This window comes from Carlito syrichta, unplaced genomic scaffold (assembly GCF_000164805.1).
Source record: "Carlito syrichta isolate Samal-C Ts95f unplaced genomic scaffold, Tarsius_syrichta-2.0.1 Scaffold92196, whole genome shotgun sequence".
In the NCBI taxonomy this organism is placed as follows: Eukaryota; Metazoa; Chordata; class Mammalia; order Primates; family Tarsiidae; genus Carlito; species Carlito syrichta.
The window spans coordinates 100,110-115,650 of record NW_007036292.1 but is presented as its reverse complement, the minus strand read 5'-3'; the positions used below and the strand labels follow the sequence as shown (position 1 = coordinate 115,650).

At 35.2% G+C, this 15,541-nt stretch overlaps 1 protein-coding gene across 1 annotated transcript in view; it reads left to right on the top strand.

The window, feature by feature from the left end:
- The window catches only part of CUL3 (cullin 3), a 90,235-nt gene that overhangs the window by 68,284 nt on the left and 6,410 nt on the right, over positions 1 to 15,541 (top strand). Inside the window, exons 13-14 of the mRNA XM_008059902.2 lie at positions 1,650 to 1,784; positions 13,192 to 13,378. Of these exons, the coding sequence (XP_008058093.1) occupies positions 1,650 to 1,784; positions 13,192 to 13,378 (322 nt within the window). The remainder of the gene's footprint in view (positions 1 to 1,649; positions 1,785 to 13,191; positions 13,379 to 15,541) is intronic.

The following is a 15,541-nucleotide window of genomic DNA, read 5'->3' as shown; positions in this document are numbered from 1 at the left end:
TTTATTTGAAAGTGTAAAGGCTATACCAGTAGCCTTCCTTAAGGAATAAATAATACTAGGATAATTACATTTATTTATAAGATTAGATTTTGAGAAAGTATTGCCTTAAGTAGTAAAATGTAAGTTGATTTGAAGGCATACAAGGCTGTGAGCATCTTTTAAAAATTCTCAGTCTGCTATAATCCTTTTTCTAATAAATCAAGACCTGGAAAATTATCACTTGAGATTTGTAAGATGGATAAATGTTACTGCAGTCATTTAAAAAATTAGTAATGTACCAGTGAATGCCTTTATTTTTAAAAAGTAATTGCTTTTTTTGTATCTAAAATTGGGTGGTAATTAATTTTTATTACTTGGTATGAATCAAATCATGATTATTTGCCTTAAAATTGAAAAATTTAAAAAGTCTTCTAGAAAAACATTAAAGAAAAATATCCAAATTGTCTAGGCAGCAGATAACAGTTTTATTTTACATTTTAATTAGAATCTTACTAGTTTTATATGATGAATCCCTGCTATCATCAAAGCTTTTTTTTTAGTATTGATGAAAATGCCTATAAATATTCTAATCTTTGTATTAACTAAAATGAGAAAGTCTTTTATAATTCATTTAGTTGAATAATATTTAGCACATATATTTAACTGTTAGTAGGAAGGAAAAGGAAACTAAATAACTCAGTTTTTATTGTTTTTATTTTATTATATTTATTTATTTTTTGAGTCAGAGTGTCACCCAGGAGTGTAAGTGGCACGATCACAGCACCTCACCCTCAACCTGCTTAGGCTCAGGTGATGCTTCCACCTCAGTCTTCCAAGTACCTGGAACTACAGATAAGCGCCACAACGCCTGACTGATCTTTTGATTTGTTGTAGAGACAAGGTCTCGCAAGTTACTTAGGCTGGGTCTTGAACCCCTGGACTCTTACCTCTACCTCCCACAGTGCTTGGATTACAGGGGTGAGCCAGGACGCCTGGCAGAACTCAGCTTTTAATTATCGCTTGTTTTTGATTCAAAGGAGAGATTTTTTTTTTAAGTAACTATGTTATCTTTTGAAGGTTTATGAAGCAGAACAGTAGATTTTTTAAACATAATGCATGCATTAATTATTGAAGACAGAAAGTTCTACTTTGTACCTTTTAAACCATAGAGCAGGAATAGACTTTGATAGTAGCAGTTCCCCCCCCACACTATTTCTTAAAAATCTCTTACTGTGATTAGATTACACAGAAAGAAGCCTAAACCTGTTATTTTTAGCAGTGGTATAACTGTAGGGGTGTTTCAAAAGTTCATTGTTATTATCATCCCATAGTGTACTGTTAAAATAATTTGTACATATGGGGAATTGTTGATTAATTACTTGCTCAGATACATTAAAATGTTCATAATAGGGAGAAAAAGGGACAGTTCTAAAAGTTTATATGTGTGCATGTATGTATGTATGTATGTATGTATATAGTATATATATATTCATAGATAGGTATATAGTATACATATACACACATTTTAAAAAATAGATTTTCTTTTTATATAGGAATAAGTTATGTAGTTTTGTTGAGGAGGGAATGGAGATTATAGGATCTGTTTCAGAAAATACTATTAAAGTTGCCAGGAGATTATTATATCTTGTTTATATATTTTTATTAAATAGGAAGATGGATCTGAAGTTGGTGTTGGAGGTGCACAAGTAACTGGCTCTAATACACGGAAGCACATATTGCAAGTCTCTACTTTCCAGATGACCATATTAATGCTCTTTAATAATAGAGAAAAATATACATTTGAGGTAAGGGTTGTAGTTGTCTACATTTTAACTGGTTGTTTCATTGCTAAGTCTCACTTGTTATTTGAGTCTTTGTTATTTGAGTAACCGTTAGAAAGTCTCTGAAGACCTTAGAAAAAACTGCATGCAGCCAGGCGCAGTGGCTCTCACCTGTATTCCCAGCACTTTGGGAGCCTGAGGCAGGAGAATTGCTTGAGCCCAGGAGTTCGAAATCAGCCTGGGCAACATAGTAAGACCTCGACTCTATAAAAAAATTTTAAAAATTACCTGAGTGTGGCAAAATGCACCTATAGTTTCAGCTACTCTGGAGGCTGAGATAAGAAAATCACCTGAGCCCAGGAGGTGTAGGCTTCAGTGAGGCATGATTGTGCCTTTGCACTCTAGCATGGGCGACAGAGTAAGACCTTGATTTTTTTTTTTAAGGGAAGAAAAAAACTGCAAAAAATAGGCCCCAGAGAAGTGTATGAATATCATTTATTGAGTTGTATTTCATTTTTTAAAAAAAGTTAGCTTAAGTATTTTTAATAAGACATACCTCATATTAGTTCACAATTTTATGACTTTTAAATGTGTGCACCTGTGTAACTACCATCACAATCAAGAATATTACTCAAAAATATAGAGTATTACCTCCAGATTTTCTTTGTATTGCTTGGCAGTCAATTCCCTCCAGTGATCCTCTGTATCACTTTAAATTAGTTTTGCCTTTTCTAGAGTTTCTTGTAAATGGAATAAAACATGTTGTGTCCAACATCTTTCAATACAATAGTATGTTTTGAGATTAATTTGTGTTGTTACATATATAGTATCGGCAGTTCATTCCTTTTTACTGCTAAGCACTAAGTGATATTTTATTTTACATATGTGTTGCATTTTTTAAAATTCACCTGTTGATGAGTATTTGGGTTATTATCAGATTTGGGCTGTTATGAATAGAGCTATATATTTAGGTTTTTAAGAAACTTCCAGACTGTGTCCCAAAACAGCTATATTATTTTCCATACCCACTGGCAGTGCAAGAGAGTTCCAGTTGTTCCACAGCCTTTGCAGGTTTTATAATTTGAGCTACATTAGTTGGTGTGTTATCATATCTCAGTCTGGATTAAATTTTCCTTTTCTTGATGACTTATGTTGTTGAGCATCTTTTATATGTTCATATGTTAGGGATATATCTTGTTTGGTGATGTATTTGTATATATCCTATTGGGTTGTTTTCTTACTAAGTAGTAAAAGTTCTTTATAAATTCTGAATACAAGTCCTTTGTCAGATATACAGGGTCTGACAGTTAAGTTCATGAACTCATCCTAGAAAAAGTGTTGCATACCTCATTACTGAATATCATATGATTATCTTTGAAATACTCCCCTTGGGAAGCTACACACCAAAGCTATCACCTAATATACCCGTCAAAGCAGTTTTGGAGCTCTTTTTCTGGAGTAGCCATCAGAGCTGTGGCCCATGAATGTCATCCTCAGTATTTCCTTTGTCTTCAGGTAAAGAAAGAAGTCATTAGGGGGCCAGATCAGGTGAGTAGGGAGGGTATTCCAACACAGTTATTTGTTTTCTAAAAACAAATAAACTGAAGACTAAAGCTCCCTCAGACAGTACTGTGTGAGCTGGTATATTGTCGTGATGCAAGACCTCCTTTGGGACCATTTTTATGCACACTTTTCTGATGCTAAGATTTTCAGTTAAGATTTTCCTAACTGTTTCTCTATCAATGTTTATTTGGTCTGCTATGTTTCTCAGAGTCAACTGGCAATTTTGACTCACAATTCAATGAATTTTTGCAATGTTTTCATCAGTTCTGTTCGTTACTGGCCATTCTGATCACTCTTCATCAATGACGTTTTTCCTCCCTCAAAAAAACATTTGCTGGGTGTAGTGACTCATGCCTATAATTCCAGCACTTTGGGAGGCCGAGGTGAAAGGATTGCCTGAGCCCACGGGTTCAAGACCAGTCTGGGCAAAACTGGTGAGAACTCATCTTTACAATAAATAAAAAAATTAGCCAGGTGTGGTGGGTCATGCCTATAGTTCTAGCTACTGGGAAGGCTGATTCAGAAGGATCGCCTGAGCCCAGTAGGTCGAGGCTGCACTCCATCTTAGGCAACAAAGTGAGACTCTGACTCAAAAAAAAAAAACAAACACTTAATCCATTTACACACTGCTGTTTTCTTCATGGCCTTATCCCTGTAAACTTGTACTAACATGTCCCTGATTTCACTTCCACTCTTGCCAAGTATAACAAGAAATTTAATGTTTGTTCATTGTTCTAATTCAAAGTCCCACATTCTTGCCATGACACACAAAAACATGCAACAACAATAGCAAACGCCACTCAGCAAGACACGTTGACATGAACACAGCTGTGAGACACTGTGAGACTGATATACTAAGGTTATGAAATCTTACTGAGTTGTTTGTACAGTGCTGCCAGTGTAAGTACACAGTAGCAAGTTCACAAACTCAAATTGTCACACCTCGCATGTGCTGTGAATATTTTTTCAGTCTTTTGCTTGCTTTTTCATTTCCTTAATGGTGTATATTGAAGAGCAGAATTTTAAAGTATCAACAAAGTTCAGTTAATCACCTTTTGCCTTTTGTAGTTTGTGCTTTTAGCGTCCTAACAAATTACTTGTCTACCCCAAAATTGTAACAGTTTTCTTCTGTTTTCTTTTAAGTAGTTTATAATTTTAGCTTTTAAATTTTATAATCAATTTTAAATTGATTTTTTGGGGGGTATGATATAAGGTGAGGATTAAGTTTTATTTTCTTCACGCACAGTCATTGTATCATTGTTTGTTGAAGGCACTGTTTTTTTTCCATTGCTACTTTCATAAGAAAATCAATTGATCATATATAGGTTGGTCTGTTTTTATGCTGTCTGATCTGTTTCATTGATAATCTGTGTCTCTCCTTATGCCAGGCTTAACACTATCCTGATAATGTAGTCAGTTTCCTTTTTACACCATCTTTTTTTCTTAAAATAACTAATTATTATAACTTTCTTGTGTTTGCTTTTTGTTTTCTCCCCAGTAAATTGTTATTATATCATATTATATTCAGTTAGTTTTTTCCTGTACCTTTAAAGGGTGTGTTGGAGTTGAAGTGAAGACCATGAGATTCTTACTAAGTTTAATTTTTGAGTCGGGGTTTCTCTGTCGCCCAGGCGGGAGTGCAGTGGCACAATCTCGGTTCACCACAGTCTGACCTTCTGGGTTTAGGTGATCCTTCCACCTCAGCCTCCTTAATAGGTGACACCACAGGCATGTGCCTCCATATCTAGTTCATTTTTAAAACTTTTTTGTAGAGATGAGGTCTCACTGTGTTGCCTAGGCTGGTCTCAGACCCCTAGGCTCAAGCAGTTATCCCACTTTGGCGGGATATTATAGGCTTGCACCACTGTGCCTAACCTCTTACTAAGTTGAAATTTAAGGCAGTGAATGAATATTTTGAAAGGCTCTAAAATTACTGCCATGTTTATACTTCAATAATAGCCAGTTTTCAAATACAGGTGAACTTAGAAGTATAAATTTGAAATTAAGAGCAAAATATATTAAACTCTAGGCCTGTTTTAACACTAATTTCCATACTTTCACTTATCTGGTGAATATAATTAAGAGAGGTCATTTATATCTGATATACTTGAAAGGAAATGTTTTGAAATCTAGATATTAGTGTAGCAGCTAAGTTAAGAGAGTTTTCTTATATATTTCCAGGTGGGTCTTACCTAGGGAATAATCTTGATTTTCAAGCACAAACAATATGTGATTGAGTCCTGAGACTATTGATTAAGTAAGCATTGAGTACCTTACCCAAATGTTATAATGCTTTTCAAACCGGTGGAATTTAAATGATCTCTAACAGCTGTTTTTGTATAGTTATTTTTAATCTGCAACTCTTATAGATAATATATTTTAAGGCGAATAAGCTACTTGGTAAATGCTAGAGTTGGTTTTCAGAGTCCTAGTTTACAAAGAACTAGCAAAAATGGCTGGGCGCGATGGCTCATGCCTTTATTCTCAGCACTTTGGGAGGCCGAGGTGAGAGGATTGCCTGAGCCCACGGGTTTGAGACCAGCATGGGCAACTTGGTGAAACCTCATCTCTACAATAAACCAGAAAGTGAGCGGGGCATGGTAATATGTGCCTGTAATTCCAGCTACTTGGAAGGCTGATGTGGAAGGATCGCCAAGCCCAGCAGGTCAAGGCTGCAGTGGCCGTGAGCATGACACTGTACTCCAACCTGGGCTACAGAATGAGACTCCAACTCAAAAAAAAGAACTAACAAAAATAATGAGATAAGCAAAAATGAAATAAATTCATTTTTTAAAGCTGCTATTAGAATTGCTAGAAATTTTAGTGGCTCAAACTTTTTCTTTTCCCAGCAGGCTTGGGATCATTGATGCTAATGAGCAGTTAGTAAGTGGAAAATAAACTTGAGTAGAAAGTATCTCTTATTTTTCAAATGTGTCTAAGTCACAAACTAGAAACTGAGCATAGTGTCTATAGACTACTATGCCTATGGCTCCAAAGCCTTCTGGCTGCTCACACCTGGAATTCAGGGCATTGTGAGAAAGCACAAGTAGTTTATCTTTACTCAGATCCTGTGTTTCTCTACAATCTGCTGCTAAAGTTTTAGTAGCCAGCTCCTTTACAGAAATCATCTTTACAAATTAGTGGAGATAGTTTTAAAGGGTGATAATCTTTTATCTTTGAATGTTCTTTATGAGTTTAGTAAGATGGTATGTTACTTAATGCCACAAAGGAAATTTCAAAAGTTCGTGATTTAAAATAACCGCTGATGGCCATTGTTTTATTAAACTCTGGTGTCTCCATGTGGCTCTTTGAGCTTTGACCCTCTCCCCTACCTTGGGGAGGTGAATTTCCTCTCTCTCTTTCCCTTGCTCTCTAATTTACTTTCTAAATAAACTTTGCTTGAAAACTTAGAAAAAAAATACCATTAACAACTTATTCTCTCTCATGGTTTCTTTGGGTTAGGGATTCAGAAGAGATTCTATTATGTGGTGCTGGCTTGGGGTTATGAAATTGCATTTAGATGTTGGCTGGGGCTTTGGTCATCTGACAGTTTGACTGGAGCTGCAGAATACTTTCAGGGGTGCTTACATGGCTGCCAAGTTTGTTTTGGATGCTAGTAAGAGCTCTTAGTTTCTCTCCACGTGGACCTTTCCATGTGGCTCTTTGATTCTCCTTGAATCCTGGAGGCTAGTTTTTCCCAGAGTGAACAATCCAAGAAACTCAGGCGGATACTGTGGTGTCTTTATGACCTAGCTCTGGAAGTCACATACTGTCACGTTCTTATTTTCTTGGTTGCCCAAGTCAGTCCTGATAGAGTGAAAGAAGCACACAAGCTTAAAATACAGTAGAATCATTAGGAACTATCTTAGAAGCTGACTACAACAGGGTGGCATTAATTGGTAGTGTTGCATTTAATCTGTACTAATCAGGCTTCTAAGGTGTTTTCTTCTTTTTATTTATTTTTTGAAAGAGTAAAGATAAATTGAGAATAGCTAAAAATGGGAGATCTATTCAGTGGTATATATTCCTTGGATTTTGGTTGCTAGCAGTTGGTTTATGAAAGAGGTATGGGTAGTTATTAATACATATTTTTCCTAATGTTCTTTATTATATTTTTTATAATTTTCTGAGAATGAGTCTCAAATATACAAAATTTGAGAAAAACTCGGATTATATTTTGTAGGGCAGGCCTCTGGTAGTACAGGCTTCCCCCACTAGATAAGTACTCTAGGAATCCATCAGCATCAGGTGTGCCATCTCATGTTGTTGAGAGGGTATGTTCGGCTTCAGTGAATTTTTTGTTTTGGAGATTCTTTCAATGCGTTTGCCCATTTCATGATGGTTGATTTATCAGTGTACCTGTCCACACTGCAACTGAGTGTTCAGCAGTTTTTGACCAAAAACAGCATGACCCTACATGCCGCACCCCCTGTATTCTTTGCATGCAACTTTTTTTGTTTCCCCGAATGAAAAAAAGTCCTCAAAGGGAAGGACTTTCCTTTGTGGAAGAGGTGAAACAGAAAAGCAACAGAAGCTAAAACACATCCAAATTGACAAGTTCGCAAACTGTTTTGTACAGTGGAAGAAGTGTCTTCATGGGTGTGTTGCATCAGACAGACAGTACTTTGTTAAATATGTAATAATAAATACACAATTTTTTATAAATTTTGGGTTTTTGGGGGGTCTCTCATAAACGCTCATTATGGACAGTGGCAGTGTTAATGTCACATTGTCAATTTAAGCAAATGACAATGATATTTGATATTTCATAAAGGATTTGTAGCAATCATTAGTGACTTTACTATATAGATAGAAAAATTACTGGACGTACCAGGAGAAGTAGACAATTCTACAATCCTGGAAATTACTTACAAATTTACTGACTAACCAACAGTTAAAAAGGGGGATGTAGAAGATTTGAATAACACAATTTGAAAGTTAAAATTGAAAGCTGTATAGAAAACTTTGAACTCAGAAAGCAAAATACACATATTGTTCTTGGAAAATATCTGAGGTTGGCATAACTTTATTAAAGTATAAAGCTTAAATAAGATGTTAGCAAGTAAGTCATATTCAGCAGTGTATTGAAAAAATAATGTCCTGTGTCCAAATAGGATTTATCCCTAGAATACAAAGAAGAATTAGTCTGCATAAGGGAATTTGTTGAAAAGATAATTGTTTTGTTTTGAGTTGGAGTCTCACTCCGTCGCACAGACTGGAGTGCAGTGGCACGCTCCCAGCCACCGCAGCCTCAACCTGCCGGACTCCGGCAATCCTTCTGCCTCAGCCTTCCAAGTAGCTGGAACTACAGGCGTGTACTACCACGCCCAGCTCATTTTTTTGATTTATTGTAGAGATGAGGTCTTGCCAAGTTGCCCAGGCGAGTCTCGAACCCACGGGCTCAGGCAATTCACTCACCTCGGCCTCCCAAAGCGCGGGATTACAGGCTGAGCCACCGAGCCCGGCTGAAAAGATAATTGTTAAGCTAGTGCTGTATTAGTTATAAAATTCAGCAGTTGCTGAATTGCCAAACACTATTTTAAGGAGAAAACCAGTTGATGACTCTGTGGATATACAAAAAGCACTTGATAAGTCAGTTCACATTCCTTATAAAGTGAGAGATTCTTAGCCACTTAAGAATAGAGTGATGAAATACCCTCAATGTCATAAAGTTATATCTAATGGAAGACTTATGCATAATAGTAATTAGTGAGAAAATGCTAGACACTTTTGTATTAGACGTAGGAGCAAGATGAGGATGCCTGTCTTTACTACTAATGTCCTGCCTTGTGCTGCAGGTCCTATCTAATATACTAAGAAAAGAAAAAGAATTGGAATTTCTAACTATAGGGAAGAAATTGAAAAAAATTTTAAAATTTGTAAACAGTATGATTGTCAACTTGGCAATATGTGATAATCAGTGAGAAACCATTCTCTGAGAAGCATTTTCTTGAAGAAGAAAAATAAAACTTTTTCTATAAATCAGAATTAATCAGTAGTTGGCATAGGAAGAAAAGAATATTTTATCGAGGATCATAATCTTCCCAGGAATCATTCTGACAAGAAATGTAGACAGACCACTTATATACCAAGAAGAGAGTAAAAGCAAAATAATATAAAAGGGTAAATGCACTTGAATGGGAGAACTATATGTTACAGGAATGTCTTTTTTTTTTGAATTCACCTATAAATTTGATGTAATCTGAATCAAAAATCCCCCCAAAATATATATATATTGTATATATATATAAAACTTGACAAAACAGATTCCAGAATTCATCTGGACAAGAAAATGTACAAGAGTAGGCAAAACATACTTTTGAAAGACGATGGGGTCTTAGGTGGGAAAGCCCAGTGAGAGAGGGGAAGGAATTTGTCCTAATACCAAGACATACTATACAGCTAAAGTTTTTTGTTTGCTTGTTTTGAGTTGGGGGTCTCAGTTTTCTAGGGCTGCAGTGCACCATGCCTACTGTTTTTTTTTTTTTTTTGTAGAGACGAGGTCTTGCTATGTTGCCTAGGCTGGTCTCAAACTCCTGGGCTTAAGCTATCCTCCTGCCCCAGCCTCCCAGAGTTCTGGGATTACAGGTGTGAGCTACTGTGCCTTGCCTAAAGTTTTTAAAATGCGTGAACAAGTACTTCATTTGAACAAAATAAAGTATCTGGAAGCAGATTAGTATATATGCGGGGGACCCCCAAAAAACTGGAATTATTTATTAAAAATTGTGTATTCTTACATGTTTAAACTTCAGTCACCTTCAGAATACTCTCTGTTTGATGCAGTATACCTATTGAGATGTTTTATCTACTGCTGGTTTTTTGGAACTTGTCCATTTGGATGCCTTTTAGTGCTTATGCCATTTGTTCCCCCACCTCTTCCACATCGGCAAAATGTTTCCCTTTGAGAACTTTTTTCCATCCAGGAAGATAAAAGAAGTCCATCTTGCTGGGGTCAAGATCAGTGAATACGGAGCATGGGGCACAAATGTCACGCCATTTTGGGTCAAAAACTGCTGACACTCAATGCAGTGTGGGCTGGTGCATTGTCATGGTGGAAGAACCAGTTACCCGTTTGCCACAACTTGGGGCATTTCACAGATCATCTCTCACAACAACACTAGCTGGTACACTGATGCTGATGGATTCCTAGAACACTTGACCTAGTGGAGGAAGCCTGTACTATGAAGGGCTCGCTCTCTGAGCTTCTTTGGTCACCCCTAGTATATTTGTAGGTATTTGAGATGCAGTAAATTTGTCATTTCTAATTAAACTGAATTAAAATGATTGTTTTTTTATTTGTGGGAGTGGAAGGAGGGTAATATCAGGAATGTAATTGCATGTATCACATCAAGTACAAAATTATGATGGTGTACACCTGTGGTTCCAGCTACTTGGAAGGCTGAGGCAGAAGGATCACCTGAGCTCTGCAGGTCAAGGCCATGGTGGCTGTTAGCATGCCACTGCACTCCAGCCTGGGCTACAGAGTGAGACTCTGACTCAAAACAAAACAAAAAACAAAATTAAATTCCAGATAGATGTCAAAACCCAAGTATAAGCACAAATCTAGAAAAGTAGTATAAGAAAATACAGATCACTTTGGTAACCTCGGTGTGAGAAAGATCTTTTTACAAATCCATTATTTTTTTTAAAAAACACAAAAGGAAAAGACTGACAGATTTAGACATAAAAATTAATAAGACATCTGTATGAAATATTATAAGTTAAGGAAGAGAACCTGGGAGAAATTATTTATATCAAGTAACAGACTTGGAAATCATAATATATAAAGAGCACCAGTGAGTCAACATGAAGACAAACAATGAAGCAGAAAAGCATGCAAGGAATGTGAATGGACAAAGTGTAAAAGATGAATAGAACATACAGAAAATTTTTTTCACCTGGTGGTCATAAGAAGTACAAAAGAAAATAATGAAATTTTTTTTAGCTCTACATATGGGCAAAAGAAAAGGAAAGTCTGGTGTTGAAGAGAGTGTAGGAAAGTGGATACTCATAATATTATTGTTGTGGGAGTTAAATTGTTAAGCAACTTGAAAGGCAAGTAAGTACATTCCTAGAAATTTGCTTCAAAAAATTTGGGACTTTTTTTTTTTTTTTTTTGAGTTGGAGTCTTACTGTCACCCAAACTGGAGTGCAGTGGCCGCTCCCGGCCACCGCAGCCTCGACCTGCTGGGCTCTGGCGATCCTTCTGCCTCAGCCTTCGAAGTATCTGGAACTACAGGTGCACACTACCACACCCGGCTAATTTTTTTGATTTATTGTAGAGATAAGGTCTCGCCTGCCCAGGCGGGTCTTGAACCCGCGGGCTCAGGCAATCCACTCACCTCAGCCTCCCAAAGGCGCGGGATTATAGGCTGAGCCACTGAGCCCGGCAATTTTTGGCTTCTGTACTCAAAGAAATGCATGTACCAGCAGAAATTAGACACAATGTCAGTATCTATCCATGTTGTAATAGAACAGTACTATGAAATTCCTTGTAGCTTTAACCTCCTCATGCCAACAGAGAGAGTCTGAAGAAATTCACAGAAAAATTCATATGACCTCATTTATGTTTAACACTAATAGTGGTGTATAGGTAGATGTGTTCATGTACATTCGTGTATATGTGTGTATTTGTATTAATGTGTACTTATGTAGATGAATAGGAAAAGTTATAGGATACTTATTGAATTGCAATACTTACCACTGGGAAGATTTGTAATTTTAAAATATCACTGAAACTGTACTTTTGGTTCTTTGAATATGATTACGCAATAACTAAAATATGTAAAATAAGTCACTTTTAGCATGTATATAATAAAGCCATTTTCATTCTGACAATTGATAGCACCTATTTAATTCTCTAGGATTAACATTTGTAGTATTTGAAATGGCACGAGTAGGTAGACATATAACCAGAGATTATTTGAAGAAAAGGAATATGCATAATCACGGAAATTCACATTTCCCCCAAATCCTCACTTAGTTGACACTCCTTTAGAAAAACCAAAGCTTGCTCAAAGACTCTTGAGAGAGGTTGACTCTTTAGACCAGTCATCCAGATAATCTCATCACCATCTTCATGCCCACTCTTATTGAGCTGCTTTTGAGAAAGAAACTGCTTTATACAGTGCATCTTAAACCGTTAATCTTAGTGTGATGACTTTTCTTCAGTCACACATCCCTATGAACATTTATGGACTGAGTCATGTAATTGAACAGTTCTCTTGTTGGCCTGTTGACATAAGAGAACGATGAATTAAAAATTATACGGCGTTCTTTTCCCCATCTTTTTTTTCAGTATTGCATTTTGTTCATATCATAATATGAAGAAAAATTTATCACCTGAACTTCAAAACATATTTCTTACTGATTTCATGTTTAGTGTTAATTTCCAGGTATTCAACTCTTTTTTTCATATACAGGTAGTATATATGGTCAACTTGGATTGTAAATTTTGATTGTATGGAAGAAGGCCTGCACTCAGTCTTACTTTGCTTTTTTTTATGAAAGAAGTTACTAAACAAAAGAGTAGTGTGAATAAACTTGGATCGAAGACTATAAAATATTTCTAAAATTAGCGGTTATGTTGATTAACACTTTATTTTTAGCTAAATATTAAAGCAAGTTTCTGATAAGCTCTGCTGGGTGGCATTTTTAGACTTGGTGTTATATATACTAAAACAAAAAAGTACATGTCTTCTTAATTTTTTTAAAAAATAGAGTCACCCTTTCCTCTAATTTGTTCAAATAATGAGATTTTAGTGATGTGTCATAATAGGGAATTCTGCTTGGTCAAATTTCTTGCTAATTAACTAACCAACTTTAATCTTTCAAAAAATCTAATTATGTCAATCTGATAAAATTTCAGGAAATTCAACAAGAGACAGATATTCCTGAAAGAGAGCTTGTTAGAGCCCTACAGTCCCTCGCCTGTGGTAAACCAACACAGCGGGTTCTTACAAAAGAACCCAAGTCAAAGGAAATAGAAAATGGTCACATATTTACAGTTAATGATCAGTTCACATCCAAACTACACAGAGTCAAGATTCAAACAGGTATCTGGAATTATATTTTTCCTCTCAAAAAAATTATATATTTTGTTTTCTAAAAAAAAAAATTGTATCTGTTGCATTTCTGTCATTAAAAAAATTAATGCTTTTGCTGCATGACACTTAAGGTTAAAAACAGCTTTTGTTGATAAGGTGTTTGTATCAAAATACAATTGAATCCAGGTACAGTAAGCATTTAAAAAGTAATTCTTCGTGTGAACAAGGAACTTCTTTCCATATGTTTTTCAACAATATAATATATATTATATATATTATATAACAACAATATAATATAATATATATGGAATATAATTTATGACCATTGTTAAAAATTGTTTTTAGCTGGTTGAGTTAACTAATAGTCAAGTAAGTCTATTTTTAAAGTTGATTTACAGATTATTCAGGATTCAGAATTACCTAAAGCTTAATCTTTGGGGGTTGCTATTTATATTTTGATAAAAATTTAAAATCCGTATTTTCTCTGACTTTAAAACATAGAAATGATACTGTTTTTAGTGCACCCTTCTAAGTTGATAGTGAAAATCCTATTCATTATATATTTAACATAACGTAAGATGTGTTTGTTGTATGTATTTAAGAAGGAAAAAAGATACCCCATCCTTGCTGATATTTAAAACTAACAGTTTGCTACTTAATTTCAAAACTAGTATTAGGTAAGCTTCCTAGTAATAATGTAACCATGGCTGCTAATATAGCTGTGTAATAAAACAGTATTTTTAAAATATTTTTTAGTGACTGTAGTTTTCTTATTTTAAAAAACTGTATATTGTACATTAATGAAAGGTATCTTTTCAAAATTGTTTTAATGTTAAATATACAATTGATTATCAGAATACATTGATTCTAGAACTTTATATGCGCATTGTTAATTTTTGTAAACATTTTGACCTTTTTGATTTGATGTATGTTTTGTAAAGCAAGGTGGTGTCTCTGTTAAAGCCCTTGACTCCTTTGTCCTTTAGTTGCAAACTGTATCATTGAAATCTTCATAAACCAAAATTGGCCTGTGTCTTTGTGACATAAGTGTGTATAAAAAATAAGACTGTACTAGCAAGTATCATGGAATAAAAATTTTTTCCAGTGAAAAACATACTACCTTATAGATTTGGGCAGATACAGGATTTGGATTTCAGGGCTCATTTATATGCTAGATTTAGAGGGAAATATTTGGGGTTGTATACCTGTATTATCTACCCTTATCCCGATTTACCCTAAGTAAGTAGCTGTCTCTGGTTCCATCATGCCTAGCAATAATATTATCAGACATGAGTGTTATTTAAAATAAAAAAAGTCTTTGTGTGTGTTTAGATTTTTAGAGTTAAGTACATGCTTGTGTGTGTGTTGTGTGTGTGGAGTATTTTAGATGATTAAAATAGGAATATAGTTGTATATAATGAAGAATCTGACTAGAGGAGCTCAGAAAGTTCTTCTCAAGCAGTAAAATTCTGTGAAGAAATGTTTTTCCTTTGGGAATGATTTATAGATGATCTTAGCTCTTAGTTATATTTTAAGCCAGAATTTCCTCTTTGGTGGTAAATAATGTAGCCACATTAGTTTTATTAAATTAAAGAATTAAAGGCTCAGTAACATAATTAAATACTCAAAGACTCTGACCTTACCTATTTATGCCGCTTTTATTTTAACCAGTAATAGAAGTTCAAGCAAAGAAGTTAAAAGGATTACTCAAATAGCATAGCCTTAGAAAAGAATTAAATTCATTGTAATCTGCAGCAGTTTCCATAGTTGACAGTCTTCACCATCCCCAGTCACATTTTCAAACCCCATCTTCCATTACACATCTAGAGCGTATAGCTGTATGCACAGCAACACCCTCAGCTATGCTCTTAAGTACAGAGTATTGTGCTAGGTAGGCTTTGAGCACCTGCCCTCACATCTTAAAAAATCCACAAGACATAATTCATTGTGTATCATCACCACAGTCTTCCCATTTATCTTTTTCTGTAGCTATTTAAGGAGTACACATAATTTGATTTGGTTCAAATCCTGATGAACCAAAGAGATTGTTGAAAAATTATTCTTTTTTTTTCTTCATTTTAAATATTTTCAAATCCACAAAAAGATGTAAGACACCATAGTGTACATCAGTATGGCCATGACCTATATTTACCAGTGGTTACTATTTTACCA